The sequence below is a fragment of the Geotrypetes seraphini genome, chromosome 6, assembly GCF_902459505.1.
Source record: "Geotrypetes seraphini chromosome 6, aGeoSer1.1, whole genome shotgun sequence".
NCBI classification, from domain to species: domain Eukaryota; kingdom Metazoa; phylum Chordata; class Amphibia; order Gymnophiona; family Dermophiidae; genus Geotrypetes; species Geotrypetes seraphini.
The window spans coordinates 116,316,633-116,343,366 of record NC_047089.1 but is presented as its reverse complement, the minus strand read 5'-3'; the positions used below and the strand labels follow the sequence as shown (position 1 = coordinate 116,343,366).

At 47.2% G+C, this 26,734-nt stretch overlaps 1 protein-coding gene across 4 annotated transcripts in view; it reads left to right on the top strand.

Moving 5' to 3' along the window:
* TUBGCP5 (tubulin gamma complex associated protein 5) overlaps positions 1 to 26,734 on the top strand; it is a 1,496,334-nt gene that overhangs the window by 498,582 nt on the left and 971,018 nt on the right. For all 4 annotated transcript variants that reach the window (XM_033947661.1, XM_033947658.1, XM_033947659.1 and 1 more), the window contains one exon: positions 22,636 to 22,729. In XM_033947661.1, the coding sequence (XP_033803552.1) occupies positions 22,636 to 22,729 (94 nt within the window). The remainder of the gene's footprint in view (positions 1 to 22,635; positions 22,730 to 26,734) is intronic.

Below are 26,734 nucleotides of genomic sequence, written 5' to 3'. Positions count from 1 at the left end.
CTGCCTACCATGGTGGGGATCCCGGCGTTCCAGGACCTGCTCCGAGCATTGATTTCCTCGGAGCTGTCTGGCGCCCTCGAACAACTGCAGCGGGCTGCGACCTCGACTGCTTTGGCCTCGGGGGCTCCGACCTCGGCGACCTCGGTCTTGACTCTCTCGGTCTCGGCGACCGGGGCACCGCCGACCTCGGCTTCGACCTTGCCCTCGACCTCGACCTCGGGGGCCCCGCCTGAGAGCAGCGTTCGGCCCCGGGACAAGGTGCGCAGGGTGAGACGGATTTCCTCCTCCTCCTCCTCCTCGAGGTCCTCCCGAGGTTCCTCGCCCTCGGGCCGGCCTCGGGCGAGGCGTCACCCGAGGAAGCCGAAGCGTTCGCGAGGCTCTCCTCGGCGACATGGTCGCTCCTCGCCGCTCGGGGGCGAGGCCTTGAGGGTTTCGGAGCTTCGTCTCGACAACCCGAGGCTTCTCCGCTCTCCTGCGAAAGGGGTTTTCTCGGGACTCTTCGCCGAGGAAAAGGGGGCGTACCTCGGTCCCTCGGACGCCTGGGACGTCTCCTAGGGGCTCTTCGAGGTGGAGACGTTCCCCGACCCCCTCGAGACCCTTGGATTTGGCTTCATGGGGCTCGGGTTCCGGGAGGGAGCCACGGTATTCTCACGAGCCCTCCCCCTTTTGTTCGGCGGAGAGGTCGAGAACCCCCTCCCCGCCGGCCAGACAGTCCTCCTTCTCTGGCTTTGTGCAGGACATGGCGCGTGCCTTGGGACTTGACCTCATGGCGGGGTCACAATATACCAAGGAGTACCTCGAGGAGCAGGACCTCCCTGCTCCCCCAAGGGAATCCCCTCGGCTTCCCCTAAATAAGGTCCTTCATCAGACCTTGCTTCGGAAGTTGACTTCCCCTCTTACAGTCGCAGCGGTGCCGTCTAAGATGGAGTCCAAGTACAGGTCGATACCGCCCAAGGGGTTTGAGAAGGCTCAACTTTCCCACCAGTCTCTGCTGGTTGAGTCTGCCCTCAAAAAGACACAGCCCTCCCGGGTTTCTGCGGCGGTCCCGCCCAGCAGGGAGGGTCGGACCCTTGACAAGTTTGGTCGCCGCCTCTATGCCAATTCCTTCATGGCATCCAGGGCGTTAAATTATGCCTTTACCTATTCCTCTTATTTAGGTGGCATGATAAAGGATTTGCCCCAATATTGTGAGGCCCTGCCGGACTCCCGCAAGGAGGGGTTCGACAAGTTTGTGTCCAACCTGTCTCAGCTGAGGTTGTACCTCTTTCATTCGGTATATGACACGTTTGAGTTGGTATCGAGGGTGTCGGCCTTTGCGGTAGCCATGCGCCGGTTGGCGTGGCTACGCACCCTCGATATGGACCCAAACCTGCAAGAACGCCTTGCGGACCTGCCTTGTGTGGGGTCCGAATTATTCGATGAATCCCTGGAGGCGGCGACCAAACGGCTCTCGGAACAGGAGCGCTCGTTAGCCTCCTTGGTCCGTCCGAAACCTCGAGCCACGCCTCAGAAACCGTTCCGGCCTCCCCCGAGGAGGTACCCTTAAAAGTCGACTCCGGCTTTTTCTAGGCCACCGCCTCGGCGCCCCCCTAGGCAGGGCAGAGAGGGACAAGCCAAAACTCCACCGCAGGGTCCTGCCAAGCCCGCACCGTCCTTTTGACAGGATGGGCGGATGGGGCCGGCCCCCCTCCGCCATCGCGCCGGACCCCCTTCCCATTGGGGGTCGACTCCGGTCCTTTTACACGGCCTGGACCGAGATAACATCAGACGCTTGGGTGCTCCGCACCATCTCAGAGGGCTACTCGCTCAACTTTTGCGCTACACCGCCGGAACATTAACTGGGGGCTTGCCCATACAACCGGACCCAGCTCCCTGTCCTCTTGGCCGAGGCCAGGGCCTTGTTGAGGCTTCGGGCGGTGGAACCTGTACCGTCCGACCAGCGGGGGCGGGGGTTTTACTCCCGTTATTTTCTGGTCCCAAAGAAGACCGGGGACTTGCGCCCCATTCTAGACCTCAGGAAGCTCAACAAATTCCTGGTACAGGAGAAGTTCCGGATGCTGTCACTTCCGGTATTATATCCTCTCTTGGAGGAAGGGGACTGGATGTGCTCCCTGGACCTGAAGGAAGCGTACACCCATGTTCCGGTGCATCCCGCTTTCCACAAATTCTTACGGTTCCAGGTGGGCGAGCTGCACCTACAGTACAGAGACCTCCCCTTCGGCCTGGCCTCGTCCCCTCGAGTCTTCACGAAGTGTATGGTGGTAGTTGCTGCCGCACTCAGGTCTTGGGGGTTTCAGGTCTTCCCTTACCTGGACGATTGGCTGATCAAGGCCCCGACCAGGGAAGGGGTTATCTCAGCGACCCTACAGTCTATCGCCTTCCTGCAATGACTGGGGTTCGAGGTGAACTTTCCCAAGTCCCATTTATGCCCGACCCAATCACTTCAGTTTATTGGCGCAGTGCTGGACACTGTTCGCCTCCGTTCATTCCTCCCTCCTCCGCGGTTGGAGGCCTTGGTTCGGTTGGGTCGGCTGATCCTTCAGCTACCGATGGTGTCGGCTCAGCGCATGATGATGCTTCTGGGCCACATGGCTTCGACGGTCCACGTCACGCCGTTCGCCAGGCTGCACATGAGAATTCCTCAATGGACTCTGGCCTCTCAGTGGCGCCAGGAGTGCGATCCGGTCTCTTCTCGCATAACGGTGACTCCTTCTTTGAGACGCTCGCTCCGTTGGTGGACAGACTCTTCGAATCTTTCTGGGGGTTTGCTCTTTCTCATTCCTCCCCCTCGCAAGGTTCTGACCACGGACTCCTCGGAGTACGCGTGGGGGGCCCATCTCGATGGTCTGCGGACCCAAGGCCTGTGGTCGGTGGAGGACCAACGCTGACACATCAATGTGTTGGAGCTTCGCGCCATCTTTCTGGCGGCTCGTACTTTCTGCCACCTGCTCCGCGACCAGGTGGTCCTCGTGCGAACGGACAACCATGTGGCCATGTATTATGTGAACAAGCAAGGTGGGACGGGCTCTTGGTCCCTTTGCCGGGAAGCTCTGCGCCTTTGGGAATGGGCGTTCTCCCAGAACATCTTCCTACAGGCGGTCTATATACAGGGGGAACAGAACTGCTTGGCAGACAAACTCAGTCGGCTTCTCCAGCCGCACGAGTGGTCTCTCAACTCCAGAGTCCTGCGCGAGGTCTTTGACCGCTGGGGGACTCCGCAAGTGGACTTGTTCGCCTCCCCGGAGACTCACAAACTACCCCTGTATTGTTCTCGGATGTACTCCCCGGACCGTCTGGAAGCGGACGCTTTCCTTCTCGACTGGGGGGGGAGGTTCCTTTATGCGTTTCCTCCTTTTCCCCTGATCTTGAGGACGTTGGTTCGTCTCAGATCCTCCAGGGCCACTATGATTCTCATTGCACCTCGGTGGCCTCATCAACACTGGTTCTCCCTGCTTCTTCAACTCAGTGTCAGGGAGCCTCTGCTTCTGCCTGTGTTTCGCTCTCTGCTATCTCAGAGTCGGGGTTCACTGTTACATACCAATCTTCAGTCGTTACACCTGACCGCTTGGTTCCTTTCCCCTTGACTTCGGTCCAGGTTTCACGGTCGGTGCGGGAAGTTTTGGAAGCCTCGCGCAAGGTCTCGACCAGGCTTTGTTATTCCCAGAAGTGGACCAGGTTTTCTTCCTGGTGTTCCTTGCGTCATCTGGATCCGGATTCGGTCCCGGTGTCTTCGGTACTGGATTATTTGTTACATTTGTCTAATTCCGGCCTGAAGACCACATCTGTCCGGGTACATCTCAGTGCCATTTCGGCTTTTCATCGGCACTTGGATGGTCGTTCTCTTTCGCTTCATCCTCTGGTGACGCGTTTCATGAAGGGTCTTATCAATGTTTGTCCCCCTCTGAAGCCCCCTCCTGTCGTTTGGGATTTGAATGTTGTCTTAGCTCAACTGATGAAACCTCCTTTTGAGCCTATCGACAAGTCTCTCCTGAAATTCCTTACTTGGAAGCTGGTATTTCTGATTGCTCTCACATCTGCTCGACGGATTAGTGAGTTGCAAGCTTTGGTTGCGGATCCGCCTTTCACTGTGTTCCATCATGACAAGGTGGTTCTCCGCACCCATCCTAAATTTTTACCTAAGGTTGTGTCTGATTTCCACCTCAATCAGTCCATTGTCCTTCCTGTGTTCTTTCCTAAGCCCCACTCCCATCCTGGCGAGATGGCGCTCCACACGCTTGACTGTAAGAGGGCGTTGGCTTTCTATCTCCAACGTACCAGGTCTCATAGGAAGGTTCCTCAATTGTTTTTGTCCTTTGATCCTAATCGTTTAGGACACCCTGTTTCCAAGCGCACCTTGTCCAACTGGTTAGCTGCTTGTATTTCTTTTTGTTACGCTCAGGCTGGTCTTCCGCCCCCCGGTCGAGTCACGGGGCATAAGGTCCGGGCGATGGCAGCTTCGGTTGCTTTCCTCCGTTCCACTCCTATGGAGAACATATGTAAAGCTGCCACTTGGTCTTCGGTTCATACGTTCACCTCTCACTACTGTCTGGACACTTTGTCCAGAAACGACGGCCGGTTTGGCCAGTCGGTGTTACGTAATCTGTTTTCTTAAATTGCCATCCTCCCACCTGCCCTTTTTTGGTTGGCTTGGAGGTCACCCACATGTGAGAATATGCTGCCTGCTTGTCCTGGGATAAAGCACAGTTACTTACCGTAACAGGTGTTATCCAGGGACAGCAGGCAGATATTCTCACAACCCGCCCGCCTCCCCGAGGATGGCTTCTTTGCTAGTTATGGAACTGAGGACCACGAGGTGGGATGCGCCCTCTAGTGGGCAAGAAGGCATGCACATGCGTGGTGCAGTGTAGCAAACTTGAAACTTCAATCAAGTTTGCTTGAAAAGCTGTCCGCGCTGGGGCTCCGTAGATGACGTCACCCACATGTGAGAATATCTGCCTGCTGTCCCTGGATAACACCTGTTACGGTAAGTAACTGTGCTTTCTGTGCTCTCCAAAGGAGGGCTAAAATCATTGTAACAATTACCATACTTTATAATACAATGGCATAATTGAACACATGACTTCCTTCCCAGGAATACCTAACGTCACTTTATATTTAAATCCTAAATTTAGGGCTCCTTTCACAAAGCTGCGCTAGCGGGTTTAACACGCACAACTTTTCATCACGTGCTAACCCCTGCGCTGGCCGAAAAACTACCTCCTACTCAAGAGGAGGCGGTAGCGGCTAGCGCGGCCGGCGGTTTAGCGTAGCTTTGTAAAAGGAGCCCTTAATGTTAAGCCCAACTTTTAAACCCAGCAGGTGGCAGTGATTCACCTCTCCCATACCCAAAACCTCTGCATGAACTTTCACAAGTAGCTTTGTGTTTTAATCTATAGGAAATAGATTTCCTTTTTAAGGCCTCTCTTTAAAAGTTCAAGTTACACTCTAATGGGGATTTTATCTGTGGTTGTTGTACCAATAGGTCTGAAGCTGTGTTTTCTCCAAAAGGAAAACTACCATTAGGACAAGTCTCCTCTGGAGAAAAACAGGAAACAGGTGGACCCGGGGAAATTCTTTCCCCAGAACTTAATGAATCAGCCGATACATTTCCTGTGATAGGAGATGAAGGAGTAGGCTTAGATGCCAAAACTAAGTGTCTCTCAATAGGGCCTGGGAGAGTTGGTAATAATTTAGGCTTTACCTTACGCTTCCTCATACTCACAACAGGAACAAAAAATAGGCAAATTTCTCAATCCATTTTCTCTACTGCAATGGAACTCCACCAGGACTCCAAAGGGGCCACAGGAAGTGGCAAGTTCTTAACTCCGATGTAGCCCCGCCCCTTGAAATTAGCACGGGGAAGACAGGAACAGCTGACAAGATGAAAAGTGCTGCAAAGCCACCGGGTTTCTCCTCTCTCCCAGGTAGAAGTACCTCTCCAATAGCCACAGGAAGTGGCAAGTTCTTAACTCCAATGTAGCCCCGCCTCCTGAAATCAACATGGGGAGGTTGGGAACAGCTGACAGGATGAAAAGTGCTGCAGAGCCACCGGGTTTCTCCTCTCTCCCAGGTAGAAGTACCGTATTTTCTCGCATATAACGCGCACGTTATACGTGGTTTTTACAAATCGCGCATAACCTTGCGCATTATACGCGTGAGCGCGTTGTACAAAATTTTTTTTACATAGTTCCCCCCCCCCGCAGGACCGCTCGCACCCCCACCCCGAAGGACCGCTCGCCCGCACCCCCACCCCGAAGGACTGCTCGCACGCACTCCCATCCGCACCCCCACCCTGTAGGACCGCTCGCACCCCCACAGCCTCCCGACCCCCCCCCCCATCATGTAGAAGCTCCTACCGGTGTCCTGCTGCTTTCTCTTGGCGGTCCCGGCCCTTCCGTGAGCCCTGCGCCTGCGCTGCTTCCTCTTCCAGCGCTTCGCTCTTTCTCTAACGTCAAGCCCTCTTGCCCCGCCGACTCCCCGACACGATTGGGGCAAGAGAGAGCTCAAGCCCTCTTGCCCCAGCCAACTGCGGCACCCCCGACACGATCGGGGCAAGAGGGAGCTCAAGCCCTCTTGCCCCCCCCCCCGACACGATCGGGGCAAAAGGGAGCCCAAGCCCTCTTGCCCCGCCGACTCCCCAACTCCCTGACAATATCGGGCCAGGAGGGAGCCCAAACCTTCCTGGCCACGGCGACCCCCTACCCCCACCCCACACTACATTACAGGCAGGAGGGATCCCAGGCCCTCCTGCCCTCGACGCAAACCCCCCTCCCCCCAACGACCGCCCCCCCCAAGAACCTCCGACTGCCCCCCCAGCCGACCCGCGATCCCCCTGGCCGACACCCCACGACATCCCCACCCCCCTTCCCCGTACCTTTGTGTAGTTGGCCGGACTGAGGGGAGCCAAACCCGCCTGCCCGGCAGGCAGCCAACGATGGAATGAGGCCGGATTGGCCCATCCGTCCCAAAGCTCCGCCTACTGGTGGGGCCTAAGGCGCCTGGGCCAATCAGAATAGGCCCGGGAGCCTTAGGTCCCTCCTGGGGGCTGGGCCTTGGGCACATGGTCGGGTTGGGCCCATGTGCCTCAGGCTTTCAGGGTGGGAACAGAACTTCAAGGGGGAGAGGAGAGTCGGGGCGGGCGAAAGGAGAGTTGGGGTGGCCAGTGGAGAGTCGGGGCGGGCGAAAGGAGAGTCGGGTGGCGACGGGAGAGTCGGGCAGCATGCGCGGTATATAAAAATTTCTGTACATAAATTTGTATTTTCCGCGCGCTATACCCATGTGCGCGTTTTACACAGGTGCGCGTTATCTACGTGAAAATACGGTACCTCCTCACTCTCCAATTGCCACAGGAAGGGGCAAGTTCTTAACTGCAATGTAGCCCCGCCCCCTGAAATCAACATGGGGAGGTTGGGAACAGCTGACAGGATGAAAAGTGCTGCAAAGCCACCGGGTCTCTCCTCTCTCCCAGGCAGAAGTGCCTCTTCACTCTCCAACAGCCACAGGAAGTGGCAAGTTCTTAACTCTGATATAGCCCCGCTCCTTGAAATCAGCACAGGGAAGTCAGGAACTACTGACAGGATGAAAAAAGCTGCAAAGCCACCGGGCCTCTCCTCTCTCCCAGGCAGAAGTGCCTCTTCACTCTCCCCATTAGAGTGTAATAAAATCCAACCAGTTGAGTTTTCTATTGGGAACTTGTCTAATGAGGAAATTTCTCAGAATATAACTTTAAAAGATATATGGACAGTGGTTAAAAGGTCTGAAGCTTTACTACAGGGTCCAGTACAAAAGCTTTGTGTTTTTTCAGATCAAGTTGTGTCTAAATTGGAAAAAAGGATGAAAAAATTATTCAGTTGGAAGGAGCAGTTAAAAAAATCTCAGATGGGTACTCTACAACAAACTAGTACCTCTGCAATCAAGGATAGTCTTTGGTTGCACAGACAGTGTGAGATTATGGAAAATCATATGAGAGCTTCTAATCTGAGAATTTTGAATTTCCCAAAATGCTCATTGCTCTCTCCTGAGATACTACTTAGAAAATATTTTAAAGAGGTTCTACAATTAGGCAATGCTGAAACTATTATCTTGAATAGATGTTTCTATATCCCAATGAGGGGATTGGTTAACCAAGAGGATGGTACATCCTATGAATCTAACCAGAAGGAAAGATCCATTGGAAAATTTAACATTATTTCTTGAAACAAGTTACAAAGATATTTCAGATCATGCCACCCTCTTGGTTACCTTTGCCTCAGAGAATTGTAAAAGTATGGTGTTGAAAAATTATTTCTTGAAAAAAGATTTCCTCTTTTGTGGGCAGAAACTGCAAATGTTTCCAGACGTTTGCAGAACTACCCAGTTTAGGCGGAAACAATTTCTTCAAAACAAATCTCGTGTATTATCATTGGGAGCAACTTTTTTCTTAAAATTTCCTTTTAAATGTATGATTACTTATTCAAATATGTCATATGCCTTTTTTGAACCTGATCAGTTAGAAAGATTCTTGATAAATAGGGAAACGGGTGTTCAAACTAAAACTTAAAATAGAGATATATAGGCTTTTTTTATTCCTTTTATTTGTTGGTTATGTATGTTCAAGAATGACCTCTTTCTCTTCCTTGATGTGGATTCATATTGCTTTAGATTACTGTATGTATTATAATTGTTATATTTAAATAAATAAAAAAATAAACAACAACAACAAAAAAAATTAAAGTCCAAGTTTCCTGTTCTTCTGGGAAAACCTATACCCAACCCTTTTCATTTCCATGCATCTGCCTACCCCACAATGGGATCTTATTATCACAATCACTCCATATACCAAACACAAATTAATCCCTGTACATTCTTAACATAAGCTTTTCCTTTGTCAGCATGTTTTTATGAGAATTTCAGCTTATAAACTTTAATATTATTATTGAGTTTGATTCTATCATAGCCAATTTAAAATAACCTTTTACAGACAGTTCCACAATTCACCTGTCTCATTTACCCCAAATAATTTTAAAGTTAATCTCCTTGTATCACCTTGCATGCTTTTATTTTCTTTATTTATTACTTTTCATATTAATTTCACAAGAATACATCATGCTCCATGTAACACAAAACAATTCAAAGAATTTAAGAAAACAAATTTTACAATATAACCAAATCTTAGACAACAATATTGGGGGACTGGTCTTAACTTATTTAGGAGAGAAAAATTAAGTATAAATATTTCCAAAAAAGACTTAGGGATCCTTTTACTAAGACGCATTAGCCATTTTTAATGCATGCTAAACGCTAATGCGTCCATTATAGTCTATGGACGAGCGACGAAGATGGTTAAGGGGTTGGAGGAGCTGCCGTACAGCAAAAGATTAGAGAAACTGGGCCTCTTCTTCCTCGAACGGAGGAGATTGAGAAGGGACATGATTGAAACATTCAAGGTACTAAAGGGGATAGACTTAGTACCTCTCCAAGGTAAAGAGAACGAGAGGACATTCTCTAAAGTTAAAAGGGGATAGATTTCGTATAAACGTAAGAAAGTTCTTCTTCACCCAGAGAGTGGTAGAAAACTAGAACGCTCTTCCAGAGTCTGTCATAGAAGAAAACATCCTCCAGGGATTCAAGACAAAGTTAGACAAGTTCCTGCTAAATAAGGACATACGCTGGTAGGGTTAATCTCAGTTAGGGCGCTGGTCTTTGACCAGAGGGCCGCCGCATGAGCAGACTGCTGGGCATGATGGACCACTGGTCTGACCCAGCAAAGGCAATTCTTATGTTCTTATGGACGCATTAGCATGCACTAAAACGACTTATTAATCATTCCTTAATAATTTTCTTGACATCTAGGAACTCTTTCAAATGGTCTGGAGAAAGAAAGGTATACTTAATTCCCAAGTACCTAACCAGGCATTTACAGGGATATGCTAAGAGGAACGTAGCACCCAACTTAATTGTCTCCTGACATAAAGAAAGAAAATCTTTTCTTCACTCTTGAGTAGTCTTGGAGACATCTGGGTATATCCAAATTTTTTGATCCTCAAATAATTTTTGAGAATTCTTAAAGTATAATTTCAAAATCATATTAACGTCCTGCTCAAAAACAAAGATTTCATTATCAATATCAGCTGTTAAAGTTTGTTCAAGAAGAGCAGACACATTTTCAAAATAATCTGGTTCTCTTCCATTCTTTTTTCCCAATTCCTTTTGAGGAATCTTTCTATTTAGCAAATAATAGATCTTGTTGATAGGAGGATTATTGTTTGGGGAAATTTTTAAATTCTCAATCAAATATCTCTTAAGAAAATCAATAGGTAATTCGCCTGGGGCCAATGGAAAATTCAGGAGCCGAAGATTTATCCTACGTTTAAAATTTTCCATTTGTTCCGATTTTCTATGTATTAAGGTATTGTCCTTAATTGTTGCTAATTTAGACTGCTGCAAATGATGTATATCTTCCTGTGTTTGCCTGGCCTGGTCTGAAAAATCAGTTTTCATTGAATCTATAGTTTTAGTTAAAGTATCTAGCAGTAATTTTTGATACCTCTTCCATAGATTTTGTCACTTTAGTCTCCATATGTTGAAGGAGCAGCCAGATGTCAATTAGGGAAGCCTCTGTGGGAGCGGGTGTAATCTCCATTCTCTTGATGGTAGACATCAGCTCTTCTGTCGCTGACACTGTGCCCTCGCTGGGAGACCTCATATATCCAATTCCAGGATCGCATGTCTCCTGCTCCAGTGCCCCAGCTGTGGCTGGACATGGAGGGTTAAGAGGTGCCGGAGGAGATAATGATGTCTCAAAACCCAAAAGGGTAGAAGTCTCTCCCAAACCTCTCCCCGACGCCGGGCAGTCCAATCCTTTAGAAGATTGAGCAACTGCTGGCAAAGCTGCGAAAAAGTGATCAACGGTCTGCTGTACTGGGGTAGAAGACAGTGCTGGCGAGTGTATGGCCCTATCCACTTCTTCAAATGCAGCATATTAGCAATGCTGAAACCACACAGTTCAGGCAAATGGTAAGAAGAATCACTAGAGAATACCAGTGATGAATGGTTCTTCCTGCATCTCGCTATCGGCTTCTCACACCGCCGCTATCTTACCACTCCCCCTGGTCTCTCATGCATGCTTTTATTTTTCAGTATTAATTATTAATAGTAGCTGGTATCAACAATTTAAAACTTTTTCACTTCAACAGAAATTCCATCTTCCTGATTCTCAATTTTTCATCAGATTTTGAGTAAAACAATGCTTAAGGAATCAAAACGTGATCTTAATTCTCCTTTACTAGATTTACATACTCTCTTCATGTAGCATACTGTAGGTAAAGAATTGACAGAGAAGCAGTGGACAACCTTTTGGCTATTTGGACCTAGGTCCTCACTATCAGCCTCTATGATTCAAACTATGTATTTACTTCAACATAGGTCTTATTGAACACCTGTCAAATCATTTAAATGTGTTATTAGCTCCAATGATCACTTGTTGGTCTTGTAAATCCATGTCTGGTATTTGCAAACATCTTTTATTTGAATGTAGCTATGTATGTTTCTTTTGGTCAGACATTTGACTTAAAATTTCTAAAATGCTGCATCTTTCAGAACCACTATGCTTCAAACATATTATTTGGAAATCTGTTTCTTTAGAAACACCTCTTTCTGATGAAAAGATTTCTTAATACTTGTAGCTTTGAAATTGATAGTTCAGCATTGTCGATTTTTAAATGGTGGAATACTACTTTATAGGAATTCCTACTTTATAAGAAATATGAATACATTGTTTTCAAATCTTTACATCCATGTAAATCAAGGGTCTCAAAGTCCCTCCTTGAGGGTCGCAATCCAGTCGGGTTTTCAGGATTTCCCCAATGAATATGCATGAGATCTATGTGCATGCACTGCTTTCAATGCATATTCAATGGGGAAATCCTGAAAACACGACTGGATTGCGGCCCTCAAGGAGGGACTTTGAGATCCCTGATGTAAATGTATTCATAAATGGAAACAATTGGTTTATGTAACAAAATCTTCTTTAGCATCTTTCCAGAACGGTACAGTTCACTGATGGGTAATAGCTCACTATGACCAGCAGGTGGAGACTAAGACAAAACTTTTGGTTGTAGTACTTATAGCTGTGCTTCCCTCTAAATAACAGTCTGTGCTCAGTCTCCAGCAGGTGGTCTCCAGCAGCTGTGCCAGTCTTTTCTTGGTTAGTGTAGGGCTGTTGGAATTTCCTTGTCCCCGTCTGGTGCTGGACTGAGCTTGGAGGGATTGTCACACTCAACGGGTCACGAGTTGACTCCTTCCCCCCTTCCTCCACTTTTCCCTAAATTTTTCTAGAGGTTCCTCAACTATAAGCCTGGCAAGGCGTATGGCTTAGACAGCCAATGGAGTCTGTTCTGAAAAAACAAATCCTGACACAGTGCCGGTCTGAAGAGCCCTCTATTCAGTGTACTTCTATTTTTATTGTTAACCGGCACCTATTCTTTTAGCTAGATTGTGTATTGTGCAATGAGCACTTTTAAAGGAAAAAAATGCTCATTGTGTTCTAGCCGCGAGGAAGCTTTGGCCGGCCTGTGCTCACAGTGTGCAGGCCGCCATGAAGGGGAATCCTCATTGGCTTTGGGTGCCAGCGAGCAAGGTTCCCCTTCATGAGTATCTTGTGCGCCAGCAGCTGACAGTGGGGAAGCCCGGGCTTCCCCCGACATCCACACAGGATTTCCTCAGCTGCCAATGGTCAGGGAAATAAGGTTTCTCTTACTGCTGCTGCAGGCTTGCCTGCTTTAGCAGCTATGAAGGTTCAGACTGCTCAGCTGCTAAAGGCCTTGGGGGCATGGTTTTTGGTAGGCTTTGCTCCAATTTGGTCAGGAAGCACCTCCATTTTGTCTGCAGCCTCAGGTGACCTTCCCCCAGTATTGGAGCGATTGGGGCAGGTTTCTGCTAGGTCCTCTGGTTTGGCCGCCAGGAGTTTTCCCCCCCTGATTTTGTTTTTGCCTTGTGTAAGGCTTATCTTCAGGTGTCCGGGGATCCTACTTCCGCCCAGGGGTCAGGGTGTGTGTTTCCCTACACATCCACACTGGTTCAGCCCCCCTCAGCGCTGGTTTTGTCCCCGTCTCCTCTCGTCCAAGTGGCCGAGGTTCTCTTGGCATGATGTTTTATTGTACGAGGAACTGTTTTCTTTGGATGAGGACCTGATCCCTTTGGGAGACTTCCAGGATCCTCTCAGGGGGATGGATACCTCTGGTGGCAGTCTTTCAGTTCCATCAGCTAGTGAGAATGCGTCAGTGGTGTGCATCTTTCAGCGGGAAGTGCTCCAGGAGCTAATTCTTCATATCTCCTTGGTGGTCGTGGTGGTGGCATTGCACTAGGAAGGCATTCTGGTTCACCCCTATCTGGATGACTTATTGATCCAAGAAAAGTCATTTCATGAGAGTTCCTGAGTTACGGTTCGGGTTGTAGAGTTCTTGCAGTCGTTGGGATGGGTAGTCAACCTGTCCAAGAGCCGGTTGGCTCCATCTCAGCTCATAGAATATCTTGGTGTTCTTTTCGACAACAACTTGGCCCGAGTGGTCAAGTTACAGTCGCAAATTTGCCTTTTGATGGCTTCCTTGGGCGCAGGTTTTTCTCCAGGTCTTGGGGTCAATGGCATCTTCTCTGGATGTAGTTCAGTGGGCCTGGGCTCACATGCGTCTGCTTCAGCATGCTCTGCTTCAGTGGTGGTCAACCCAGGTGCACGATTTGGACTCTCCCATAAGAACATAAGAATTGCCACTGCTGAGTCAGACCAGTGGTCCATCATGCCCAGCAGTCCGCTCATGCGGCGGCCCTCTGGTCTAAGACCAGCACCCTAACTGAGACTAGCCCTACCAGCGCACATTCTTGTTCAACAGAAACTTGTCCAATTTTGTCTTGAATCCTTGGAGGGTGTTTTCCCCTATAACAGCCTCTGGAAGGGCGTTCTAGCTTTCTACCACTCTCTGGGTGAAGAAGAACTTCCTTACGTTTGTACGGAATCTATCCCCTTTCAACTTTAGAGAGTGCCCTCTTGTTCTCCCTACCTTGGAGAGGGTGAACAACCTGTCCTTATCAACTAAGTCTATCCCCTTCAGTACCTTGAATGTTTTGATCATGTCCCCTCTCAATCTCCTCTGTTCGAGAGAGAAGAGGCCCAGATTCTCTAATCTTTCGCTGTACGGCAGCTCCTCCAGCCCCTTAACAATCTTAGTTGCTCTTCTCTGAACCCTTTTGAGTAGTACTGTGTCCTTCTTCAGGTACGGCGACCAGTGCAGAACGCAGTACTCCAGGTGAGGGCGTACCATGGCCCGGTACAGTGGCATGATAACCTTCTCTGATCTGTTCATGATCCCTTTCTTTATCATTCCTAGCTTTCTGTTTGCCCTTTTTGCTGCCGCCGCACATTGTGTGGATGGCTTCATCGACTTGTCGATCAGAACTCCCAAGTCCCTTTCCTGGAAGGTCTCTCCAATTACCGCCCCGGACATCCTGTATTCGTGCATGAGATTTTTGTTACCGACATGCATTGCTTTACACTTATCCACGTTGAACCTCATTTACCATGTCGATGCCCATTCCTCGAGCTTGATTATGTCACGTTGCAAATCTTCGCAATCCCCTGCGTCTTTACTCCTCTGAATAACTTCATATCATCCACAAAAGTAATCACTTCGCTCATCGTACCTATGTCCAGATCATTTATAAAGATGTTAAAGAGCACGGGTCCAAGCACCGAGCCCTGTGGCACCCCACTGGTGACGCTCTTCCAGTCCGAGTATTGTCCATTTACCCCCACTCTCTGTTTCCTATGCTCCAGCCAGTTTTTAATCCACATGAGTATTTCACCCTCAATTCCATGGCTTGCAATTTTCCGAAGTAGTCATTCATGCGGAACCTTGTCGAACGCCTTTTGAAAATCCAGATATACAATGTCGACTGGATTGCCCTTGTCTATCTGTCTGTTTACTCCCTCAAAGAAGTGCAGCAAGTTCGTCAAACACGATCTGCCTTTGCTAAAACCGTGCTGACTGGTCCTCATCAGCCTGTTTCCGTCAAGGTGGTCAATGATGCTGTCCTTTATCAGTGACTCTACCATCTTTCCCAGTACAGAGGTCAGACTCACCAGTCTGTAGTTCCTCGGATCTCCCCTCGAACCTTTCTTGAAGATAGGTGTAACATTCGCTACTTTCCAGTCTTCCGGAATCTTTCCCGATTTGATCGACAAATTGGCTATTAGTTGAAGCAGTTCAGCTATGGTCCCTTTCAGTTCCTTGATGACCCTCGGATGGATGCCATCCGGTCCCGGGAATTTATCGCTCTTAAGCCTATCAATCTGCCTACATACCTCCTCTAGACTGACCGTCAATCATGTCAGCTTTCCGTCTTCGTTTCCAGCATATAGCCTGATGGGTTCCGGTATGCTGGGTACATCTTCTTCGGTAAATACAGATGCAAAAAATGTGTTCAGTTTGTCAGCGATTGCTTTGTCCTCCTTTAGTGCTCCCTTTATTCCATGGTCATCCTACGGTCCCACCACTTCCTTTGCGGGTCGTTTCCCCTTAATATATTGAAAGAATGGCTTGGAGTTTTTCGCCTCCTTGGCAATTTTTTCCTCGTAGTCTCTTTTGGCTCTTTTTACCGCCTTGTGGCACCTGCATTGATGCTGTTTGTGCTTGTTCCAGTTTTCATCCGTTTTTGACCTTTTCCATTCCTTAAATGAAGTTTTCTTGTCTCTGATCGCTTCCTTCACCTCTACAGTGAGCCCGCCGGTTCTTTGTTCTTTTTCCTCTTGGATCACTTGTTGATACGCGGTATATAAATATTTTGCGCCTCGGTGACTGTGTCCTTAAAAAGGGACCAAGCTTGCTCTAGCGTTTTTACAGTGCTTATCCTCTTCTTAATCTTCTTCCCTACCAGGAGTCTCATCCCTTTGTAATTCCCTTTTCGGAAGTTTAGTGCCGTGGCTGTCGTTTTGGACCGATGTTTCTCCCCTGCGTCCAGATCAAAGCGGATCATATTGTGATCATTGCTTCCCAGCTTCCCTTCTACTTCTACATTTTATGCTGGTCCTCGCAGGCCATTTAGAATTAAGTCCAGAATTGCATTTCCTCTAGTATTTTCCTTGACAAGTTGTTCCAGGAAGCAATCGCCTACAGCATCCAAGAACTTGGTCTCTCTAATGCAGCCGGAGATGCCTAGATTCCTGTCTATTCCCGGATAGTTGAAGTCACCCATGATAACTGTTTTGCCTCCCTTGCAGTTGCATTTAATCTCGTCTGTCATTTCTCCATCAATTTCTTTGGACTACCCTGGGAGTCGGTAGTAGATGCCGATCTTCGTTTCCAGGCCATTTGTTCCTGGAATTTTGACCCATAGAGACTCTAACTTATCTATCAGTTGTGGCGTGTTCTCTCCAGCAGATTCAATTTCCTCTTTGACGTATATGGCAATGCCACCACCTTTTTGAGCCACTCTGTCTCTGCGGTATAGTTTGTATCCCGGTAGCACAGTGTCCCAGACGTTTTCCTCAGTCCACCATGTTTCCGTGATACCTATGATGTCAACATTATCTTTTTGTGCTATGGCTTCTAATTCACCCATCTTATTTGTAAGGCTCCTTGTGTTTGCGTACATACACTTGAGTTTGCAGCTTTTTCCTTTCTTGCATTTCCTTCCCTCTTGTGTCCTTTTCGATCTCTCTTGCCTGTAATCCAGTGAGTCTTTCCCTCTATCTTCTTTCACGGTATCCTCTGGGTATACTGGTTCCCGAACCATCGACTCTCTCTCTCTGTCGACTGTCGGCTTTCCCCTTCTTCCTAGTTTAAAAACTTGTCCACTTCTCTCTTGATGTTGCTTGCAATAGCCTCGTTCCGTCTCTGCTGAGACGGAACGTCCATCCTTCCTGTAGAGCTTGCTCTTCCCCCAGAACGTTGTCCAAGTCTTCCTCCCGCTATGTGGCTGTCAACTTGTCTGATGATGGAGTCGCCCACGACAATTGCTGTCCTCTCTATCTTCTCCTGATTCTCCAGTCTCAGGTCCGTGTCCCTGGTGTATGTCCATCTCTCCTGCCGCAGGTCCGTATCCTTCGTTCTTGTTACTGTATCACCCATTTCTTCCTGGTGGTTGTCTGTCGGGTGGTCCACACTCTCTGTAGGTGTCTTTTGGCAGTTCCACTGTTGCTGGTGATTTTCCACGGCCTCCCTGTATGCCTCCTCTATGAACTTCTCCAGCTCTCAGACTTCTTCCTCGATGGTATCTTCTGTCTTGTTCTCTGCTTCCTCTGCCTGGACGTTCTCTGCATCTCTGTTTCCCTCCTCCCCTGCTTGAAGTGCCTCCAGTTCCAATATTCTGCCCTCCAGGGGTTAGTTCGTCACAGTCTCTATTGGTGTCTACAGTCTTCCAGTCTAGTGCAGGGAGTGAGTCTGGATCAGCCCCAGTGTACAGTGCTTTTCTTGGACGCCAGTTTCCTCAGTTGGGGAATGCAGTGTCTTAGTTGCTCAGCTCAGGGCATTTGGTCTCTGGAGGAGGTGTTTTGGTCGATCAATATTCTGGAGACCAGAGCCATCTGGCTGGCGTTGCTAGTGTTCCAGACGTTGATGGGCAAGTCTGTTCGGGTTCTCTCAGACAATGCCACGGCGATGGCTTATGTCAATCGTCAGGGGGGATCCAGGTCTAGTGGTGTAGGAGGCTGCTCTGCTCCTGGTTTGGGCAGAGACTCATCTTTTGGACATTTCAGCTTCCCACATAGCAGGAGTGGAGAACGTCCAGGTGGACTTCCTCAGTCATCACGCGCTAGATCCCGGAGAGCGGTGTTTTGGTCCCACAGCCTTCGAGTTGATTGTGCAGTCTTAGGATCCGATGGTCATGGACCTGATGGCTATGAGTTTCAACGCCAAAGTGCCCCGGTTCTTCAGTCAGCGCAGGGATGTTGAAGCAGAGAGGCTGGATGCACTGGTACAGCCTTGGCCAGTGGCGGGCCTCCTATATGTGTTTCCTTCATGGCAGATGGTGGGCAGAGTCATTCTTCGCATTGCTTGGCTCTTGAGAGGGAATGCCTAGGTAAGAAGGGTTATTCAGATAAAGTGATCTCAAGTTCAAGTTTATTAGGTTTTTATATACCGCCTATCAAGGTTATCTAGGTGGTTTTACAATCAGGTACTCATGCATTTTTACCTATCTGTCATGGTGGGCTCACAATCTATCTAATGTACTTGGGGGTCCCTGAGGCTTTCCACTTCTCAGGTTTATCTGCAATATGGCATATTTTTGAAGAGTTGTATGCTACGTGTAAAGTGGTTTCCTTTTGCACCTTTTTGCCTCACATCTTGGAGTTCTTGCAGGATAGCCTTGATAGGGGCCTAGCCTGGACTTCTCTCTGGGTTTAGCTTGCAGCTTTGTCTGCGTTTTGCTGCAGGGTAAGCGTTTAACGTCTTTTCTGGACATGGTTCGCTTTTTGAGGGCGGCTAAATTGCTTCGGCCTCTAGTGCGGCCTTAGGTTCTGGCCTGGGATCTCAATCTGTTCCTATCGTGCTAGTACGCCCTCCCTTTGAGCCTCTGGGTTCCTGCTCGTTGAAGGACCTTACTCTTGAGGCGGTTTTTCTGGTGGCCATTACTTCTCCAAGTCGCGTTTCTGAGCTGCAGGCTTTCTCTTGTAGGCCTCTCTTCCTGGAGTTTTATAGAGAGTGGGTTGTGCTGCAGCCTGTTCCTTCCTTTCTGCCGAGTGCTCTTTGGAACAGAGGTAGTTGCACAAGTTGAATGTCTGTCAGGTCCTTCGCTCTTACATACAGCAGGTGCAGGAGTTCCGGAAATCAGATTTGTCCTCTTAGCGGGTCCTCGTAAGGGGGACAGCACTTTCAAGGCTACCATTGTGCTGGATTAAGGAGACTATCGCTTCCGCTTACCTTCTGCAGAAGAAGCCTGTTCTGGAATTTCTCATGGCTCATTCCATTCAGGGTCAGGCAGCTTCTTGGGCTGAGTCTTCTCTTGTGCCTACAGTGAATATCTGTAAAGCTGTGGTTTGGTCTTCTTTGAATTCTTTTGTGCGACACTACCGTGTGGACGTTCAGCCGCACCAAGACGTGGTGTTCAGTGAGCGTGTTCTGGTGGCAGCTCTCTGGGGGTCCCACCATGATGGGTACTGCTTTCATATGTCCTATGATTGAACTGTACTAGTCTGGAGAGATGCTAAAGAATGAGAAATTAGGTTCTTACCTGCTAATTTTCTTTGTTTTACTCTCCAGACCGGTACAGGCCCCACCCTGTCTGTCTTTCTTTCAGGATTTGCGTAAAGAGTGGGATTTTTCTGCGGGTTCTAGTATTTTTCTAGGGCCGGGGAGATTGAAAAGAACAGTGGCTGTTGCTCAGCTGGCGACCTGTGGGGATCTTTGCTGAAGAGGTTTTCTTTATGCACTTTCCAACAGTATTGCTCTGTTAATTGCTCCTCCTGTTCAGAGTGTTGTTACTATTATAATTAGTGCTTCTTAGTTCTGCTTGGCTATTCGACAGACTGGTTATTTAGAGGGAAACATAGCTATTAGTACTATAGCCAAAAGTTTTGTCTCAGTCTCTACCTGCTGGTCATGATGAGCTATTACTCATCAGTGAAGTGTACCAGTCTAGAAAGTCTAAAAAAAAGAAAATTAGCAGGTAAGAACCTAATTTCTCAATCCTTTATCATAATTAATTTTGCTCATGAATAATTTCATTGCTTATTGTATACCTGTTAATTGTTTAACCAATAGCCATCTTTTTCCATGGTGGGAGATCAAATGCTAGATGTTATATATAATCTGAATTTCTTACTTAATAGGGAGATAAAGCTTAGTATTCTGTGACAAGAATTACTCTGTAGTATTGTGCTCACAGCTATAATTTATGTTAATAATAATACTTTCCTTATATTATTTAAAATATTATTGTGAAGTGCTCAGACCAAGTAACCCAAAATATAGTGAAGTCACTACAATGAGGTTAATAAGGGGACCATCATCGTCTTCACCTGTCCCCTGCCCTCCCTAGATGACCACAAACATTTTCAGATCAGTATAATCTGAATAGGAGGGTAGTTGGTTTCGTTAGTACTCATTGGTGACTGTGTGCTGATAAAACTCGTATGCTCCGTTAAAATTCTAGAACTGTTCATTCATACTTCCAATCCCGTCCCCCCGACTCGAGTTTCACCTCTTCATCAGGGAGGGACACTAAGGAAAAATCAAGTTCAAAATTCCCAATTCAAACTACTTAAAACATAGTATAACATATCAAATTAACTCTAATGGTTCTGAGTACTATTAACTAGGTTCCAATGTGTTGACTTAATCTTAATCTTAGAAGATCTTAAAGTTCCTATATTACCTGGTGGTGGCTCACTGAGACAAGATTCATTCAAAGCAAACGGGCCAACTGAATCTCTCTGCTTAGCTTGTAGGTTTTTAAAGCAAACTAACCGGAAGAAGCTGCCAAGACAACAACCGGAAATCAACTCTGAATTTAATTAAATCCACTGGAAAAAGGAGTCATACTCTTAAACTGCTAGCCAGTCTATATCTAGATTTAAACCCTTTGGAGCCAAGGTCTGCCAATTATATATGAAGCGTTGTTCTTTTTGTATTAATGCTTTGGATATATCACCCTCAGCATTATGTGTTTGAATCAATACCGTGTATCTCAGATCTTCTAATGAGTGAGACTGCTCCAGCCAATGGGAAACCAGGGGGGCGGAAATTCAGCTTGTCCTGAAGTTACTTAGATGTTCGATGATCCGAGTTTTAATCATTCGGATCATTTGCCCTATGTAAATCTTTTTACATGGGCACTGTATATAATAAATCACCCCCCTGGATTCACAATTGGTCCCTGTGTTCAAAGTAAAATGCCGTCCACCTGAGCACGGTATTTCCACAAAGGTGGCCTCCAATATATACCGGCAGACCTTGCACTTACCGCAGGGCTTATGAGAAAGCTTAGGCACCGATCTTTGGTTATGCAGATTATGTTTTAACTGTTCTCCCAAATTCTTTGCTCTTGAAAAGGCAAATTTAGGCAACTCTTGTAGTATTGGATAATACTGTAGTATTGCCCAATGTTTTAATATGATATGTTTTATAGCGTTGCTATTGTTGGTGTACGGCATAACGCAAATGATATTCTGATCTTTTTGTTTATTTTGATCTTTTAACATTAACCATGGTCGGTGACAATTTTTAGCTCTTTTCCAAGCTCTTCTAACGATTTTCCCAGGATATCCTCTTTGTGTGAACTTAGTGTACATTTAATTAGCCTCTTTATTGAAATCTGATTCCTCTGAGCAGATTCTCCGTATACGGAGAAACTGCCCAGTAGGGATACTGTTTCTCAGTGCTCGAGGGTGAAAACTCTGGTATTGCAGTAATGTATTACGGTCTGACATTTTTTTGTGGATGCTAATATAGCATTCACATACAAATCAGATAAGGATCAAATATCTTTCTTAAACATAAAGATTTTCAAACAAAATCAACATATCTCCACCACTCTCCACAAAAAAATGTCAGACCGTAATACATTACTGCAATACCAGAGTTTTCACCCTCGAGCACTGAGAAACAGTATCCCTACTGGGCAGTTTCTCCGTATACGGAGAATCTGCTCAGAGGAATCGGATTTCAATAAAGAGGCTAATGGAAATGTACACTAAGTTCACACAAAGAGGATATCCTGGGAAAATCATTATAAGAGCACAGTCACCAATGAGTACTAATGAAACCAACTACCCTCCTATTCAGATAAGTACATCAAATTATACTGATCTGAAAATGTTTGTGGTCATCTAGGGAGGGCAGGGGACAGGTGAAGGCGATGATGGTCCCCTTGTTAACCTCATTGTAGTGACTTCACTATATTTTGGGTTACTTGGTCTGAGCACTTCACAATAATATTTTAAATAATATAAGGAAAGTATTATTATTAACATAAATTATAGCTGTGAGCACAATACTACAGACTTATAATCTGAAGAAACATTTCTTTTATCATTGTTGCCTAAAGTATATTCCAGTGCAATAGGTGAGACATTCTAGACTATTGGGTTATTTCTAGCAGAACTCAAAGAAATTAAAAGGAAGGTTTAAATTTTACTTTTAACAAAAACACTCGGATATTGTGAAAACTATTGATGATAAACAAAACACTTTCACAATGATGGAAAACAGTGATGGTATACCAATAATCTTAAAGCACAGGCACAAGCAAAAGACCAATATAGACGGAGGAAAAAGCCTCAGACAGGGGCCCTCCCACCTCCACAAAGGTGGAATAAAGGTGTTAGAGCGATCACTTCACTGGCTGAAAACCTCCTGTGAGAGATGGTCCAAGCAATGTGCTTATATTAATAATTGCTTTGAAAAAATTGTGTAAAACAGATGAAAAAATCAACTTATCTTTTTCTGAGATCGGTACACCAATGGTGGCCAGCGTTTCACTATTAAGCTGCCTCAGGGTGTAACATATCCGATCACACTTTAATTCGGACGCCGACCACGTCTCAAAGATCCAAAGATGCTTTAAGATTATTGGTATATCATCACTGTTTTCCATCATTGTGAAAGTGTTTTGTTTATTAAATTTTACTTTTAAACATGTTTCTTGTTTTATCTGTCCATATTTCAGGCTTCTCTCAGGAGTGAAAAAGCTCTTCATATTTCATCTGAATGATGGGAAAATAACTGTGAGGAATGATATAGCTGTAACTCACATGACCCAGGTAAGATGCCTCTTGGTCTACTTTATTTGAAGATAATCTCAAAAACCCCAGCCTGCAAACACTACACTATTTTAGCAATTAAAGAGGGGGACGTTATCATGAAAGTCTTTATACAAAATAGAAGTATTTAAAATAGCACTCCAGATGAAGATTTAATAATCAACTCATTACAGAACTCATTAATGACATTCTGAAAAATGGTAAAGACCCTCCTCTTCAACTAAAGGTCACCCTCATTCTTCACCCCTTCCCCTTAAGGCCCACCTCTACTCTTCTCTCTCCTGTCTATCTTTTCCCTAAATTTCGGTATAGTCCTCTCTCAGCCTATACTCTAATAAATTGTATTTAAACTCAAATAACTTGTATTTAAACTATACTACTTATATTTAAACTACTGCTCTTAATTTGCTGTATACTCCCTGTATTTAAACTGCTGCACAGTTTTGTATGTCCAAACATTTAAATCTATTGTATAATCTTATATGTCCAATTACACTCCATTGTGTATGTTTACTTGTAGACTGTTCTGAGCTACTGGGAGAACGGATAAAAATCTAAATAAATAAATAAGTATCCTGCTACATAGGTTCTCAACACGTGGCATGTGTACTCTAAGGAGTATATGAGACATTGGAAAGGAGTATGTGGTGCCCCTGTAGGTGTGGCCAGCTATCACCTCAGATTCTCAAAACTAAAATCTGCCTTTAATGTGCTCACTAAACCAGTTCTAGCTGATTTAACATGCATGTATTTTAGCGGCAGATTATTAAAATGGCTTATCATGGTCTTTTCAGAGTTTTCTAGTAGTCTCCGATACTTCCATGCAATGTAGTACAACGAGGTCATTAATATTAAAATGAGCACTCTGAGCGAGTCTCTATAAATGCCGAGTGATTCCCTAACCTCTTTGTGCCACATTTGCGGTCAAAATTTGCTAACAAGTCTGAGCTGTTGTTGCTTTACTTTCTGCTCAGTGCCTGAGTGTTGATTGGCTCTGGCACTGAGAAGAAAGTAAGGCTTGACAGTTCAGACCTGTCAGAAAATTTTGCTGTTGCACCCAGGCATTGAGCCACTACTCTTGGCCTTTCCCCTTTCTGAAAGGTTTGGCCTCTAAACTTCCTTCGATAGTTCTCTTTAGTGAGGCCTAATCTGTCCTGTATGGTTGCCTTCACAGCTGCATAGTCTAGGGCTTTTGTACTGTCTAAAGTCCTATAAGCAGCCTGAGCCTCCCAGGACAAAAATGAGGCAAGGCAGATAGCCCATTGTTCTAGGAGCCAACCTGTAACTGTAGCCACCCGCTCTAAAGTCACAAGAAAAACATCCAGATCATCTTCAGGTCCTAACTTTGTGAGGGCTAGCCCCTTTTGCCACTCAACCTTTTGGGCCCCAACCCCATCATTGGTGAGTCACCCTTCGAAGCTACTTGGTACCTCTCTTTGTTGTAGTCCGGCTGCTAAGTTCCAGAGCTCCCGGGTTTGTATTTCCACCAATTGCAAAAGTGTTTGTTGCTGCAGGGCTAATTCCAGTTCTTTGACGAGCCATCTATTCGCTGCCTCCTGTTGGGTGTTCAGCTGCTCCCTCATCTACTTCATAAGTCCTTCCGAGGCCATTGTCCTGTGGATACAAACCAACAAAAAGAACAACCCAAGTGTGGATCTCTTAAAGCAATTTGCTCATCCCCTCGAGCACACTCTCCCCCAGCTCAGGTACCCTTTACCTAAGGTGACCATACGTCCCGTTTTGAATGGGACAGTCCCGTTTTCGGATCCCCTGTCCCGTTGTCCCCACACACAGCTTCGGGACACCCAAAATGTCCCATTTTCAGAGACAGCGTCTGGAAGCTGTGCGCGGGGACAACGGGACAGGCGATCGCTTCCTGTCCCTCCCCTGCCGCACCAAAAAAAAAGCCTCCCTCCAGGCCCGATTTAGGTCCACCGCCGCTGCTCCTCTGCTGCCACTACTCGAACCCGGAAGCCTTCTTCCCGACGTCAATTCTGATGTCGGAGAGAACGTTCCGGGCCAGCCAATCGCTGCCTGGCTGGCCCGAAACGTCCTGTCCGACGTCAGAATTGACATCGGAAAGAAGGCTTCTGGGTTCGAGTAGTTTGCAAAAGAGGAGCAGTGGCGGTGGACCTAAATCGGGCCTGGAGGAAGGCTTTTGTTTTCCGCGGTAGGGGGGGGGGGAGGTAGGCAAGCAGGCAGGCTGGCTGGCTCTGGGGGAGGGAGGTAGGTGGGCAGGTTTTAGGAGAGACATCGGGGCAGGAGCAGTGCAGAGGCAGGAAGCCCAGCATGGGGCTGAGCTTGCCTGGAACAGCCAGGGCTGCTTGCTGATTCCGATTGGGAAATGAAGGAAGAGCAGGTTGTGAACTCACCTTTAGAATCCTACCCTCCAGAGCCTATGCTGATAGAGGAGTGCAGTGCTGAGTTTGAGAACCAGCCAGAGCAAATTGAGATAGCTTGAGAACTGTGATTCTTTTCCCTTGCTGGGTTTTTTTTCTCTCTGATAAACTGATATAGTGTTATGCCAGAGACTGTAATGTTTGACACTACAAAGTTTGCCTCCTAATTAACTGGCTGTGGTTGAGCACAAGAGCCAATACTGTTCTCCTGTTCAAACAGTAAATTACATGAACCAAATGTCGGCCAGAAAATCAGCCTGGGGATTTCTCGGTTCCTTGTTCCCAAACCTCTGTGAGTGCTTAACAGCTGTTACCTGATTGCTATAGCAATCTGTTAAAGGCAATTAGCCCTGCATGCCTTAGAAAGGCAGATAAAACTCTGACTAGAAGACTGCTCCGTTATCCCAGGACAAGCAGGCAGCATATTCCCACACATGGGTGACGTCACCGACGGACCCCGCAGCGGACAGCCTCGAAAGCAAACTTGCTTGAAGATCTCGAGCTGCACTGCGCATGGTGCGTGCCTTCCCGCCCGAACTAGGGGGGCACATCTCCTGTGAGGATCCTCAGTTCATTTTTTTCCGCGGAGCAAGGAAGACACGTTTTCTTCAGCTTCGCAGCGAAATATTTGCCTTCTCTTCACCGCGGCTGCTTCTTTTTCTATTAAAAGTTTGGTCGCTGTGCTCAGTCGTTTTCATTCTTTTTGGTAAAAAATAAAAATAATAAAAACAATTTTTTGTGTGTTTTTGTACGGCCGGTGAGCCTTGGGCCTAGGCCCAACAGCTCACTTTGTTTGGCACGGACTTTATTTTTTCTATGTCCCGGCCTCTTACCGGGTTTAAACGTTGTTATTCGTGCGGCAGGACAATTTCTATCACCGACCCTCATAGTCGGTGTATGGTCTGTTTGGGTCGCACTCATCATCCTGAGGACTGTGATCGCTGTCTGACCCTTCAGCCTTGGGCTTTTCGCCGCCGCTGTGACAGGTTTCTTCAGTTATTTAACATGGAGCCTGAAAAAGCCTCGGCCTCGACTGTCTCGATACCTGCGGGACCTAAGGCCTTGTCTTCTGGGACAACCTCGACCTCGACACCTGCCTCGCCTCAAAGACCTCCGGGTCCTCGGCCTCGAAGGCCCCGGTGCTCTCGTCCTCGAAGTCTGCTTCTGGGGGTAAGTCTCCTGCTTCCTTTTCAGGTTACATGTCCAAGAAGCCGCCAGACTCTCTCTCAACACTACCCAGGGCTCCGGGTGCCTCTATATCCTCGAGACCTTCTGCAAAGCGTGCCTCCAAGTCTCGGGAATATTCTAAATCGAGGTCTTCCTCCTTGGAGCGCACGGCAGCACCTATACCACAGAATCCTTTGGTCTCGGTGCCAATGTTTGAAGTCCATCTTGACTACGCAGAATTCTTCTATTGTGGCTCAATTGGTACCTTCTTCGATCTTGCCTCGAGTAGACCAGCCTGAGCAGCAGACTGAGACCCTGCTACACTGTCCACGAGGCAGGTCTCGTAAGAGAGTCTCTTCATCTGATTCCTCACCGGATCTTGCTTCGAGATCCTCTTTGCCTCATCAGAAACAGAGGTCGAGGCCGTCGAGACATCTTC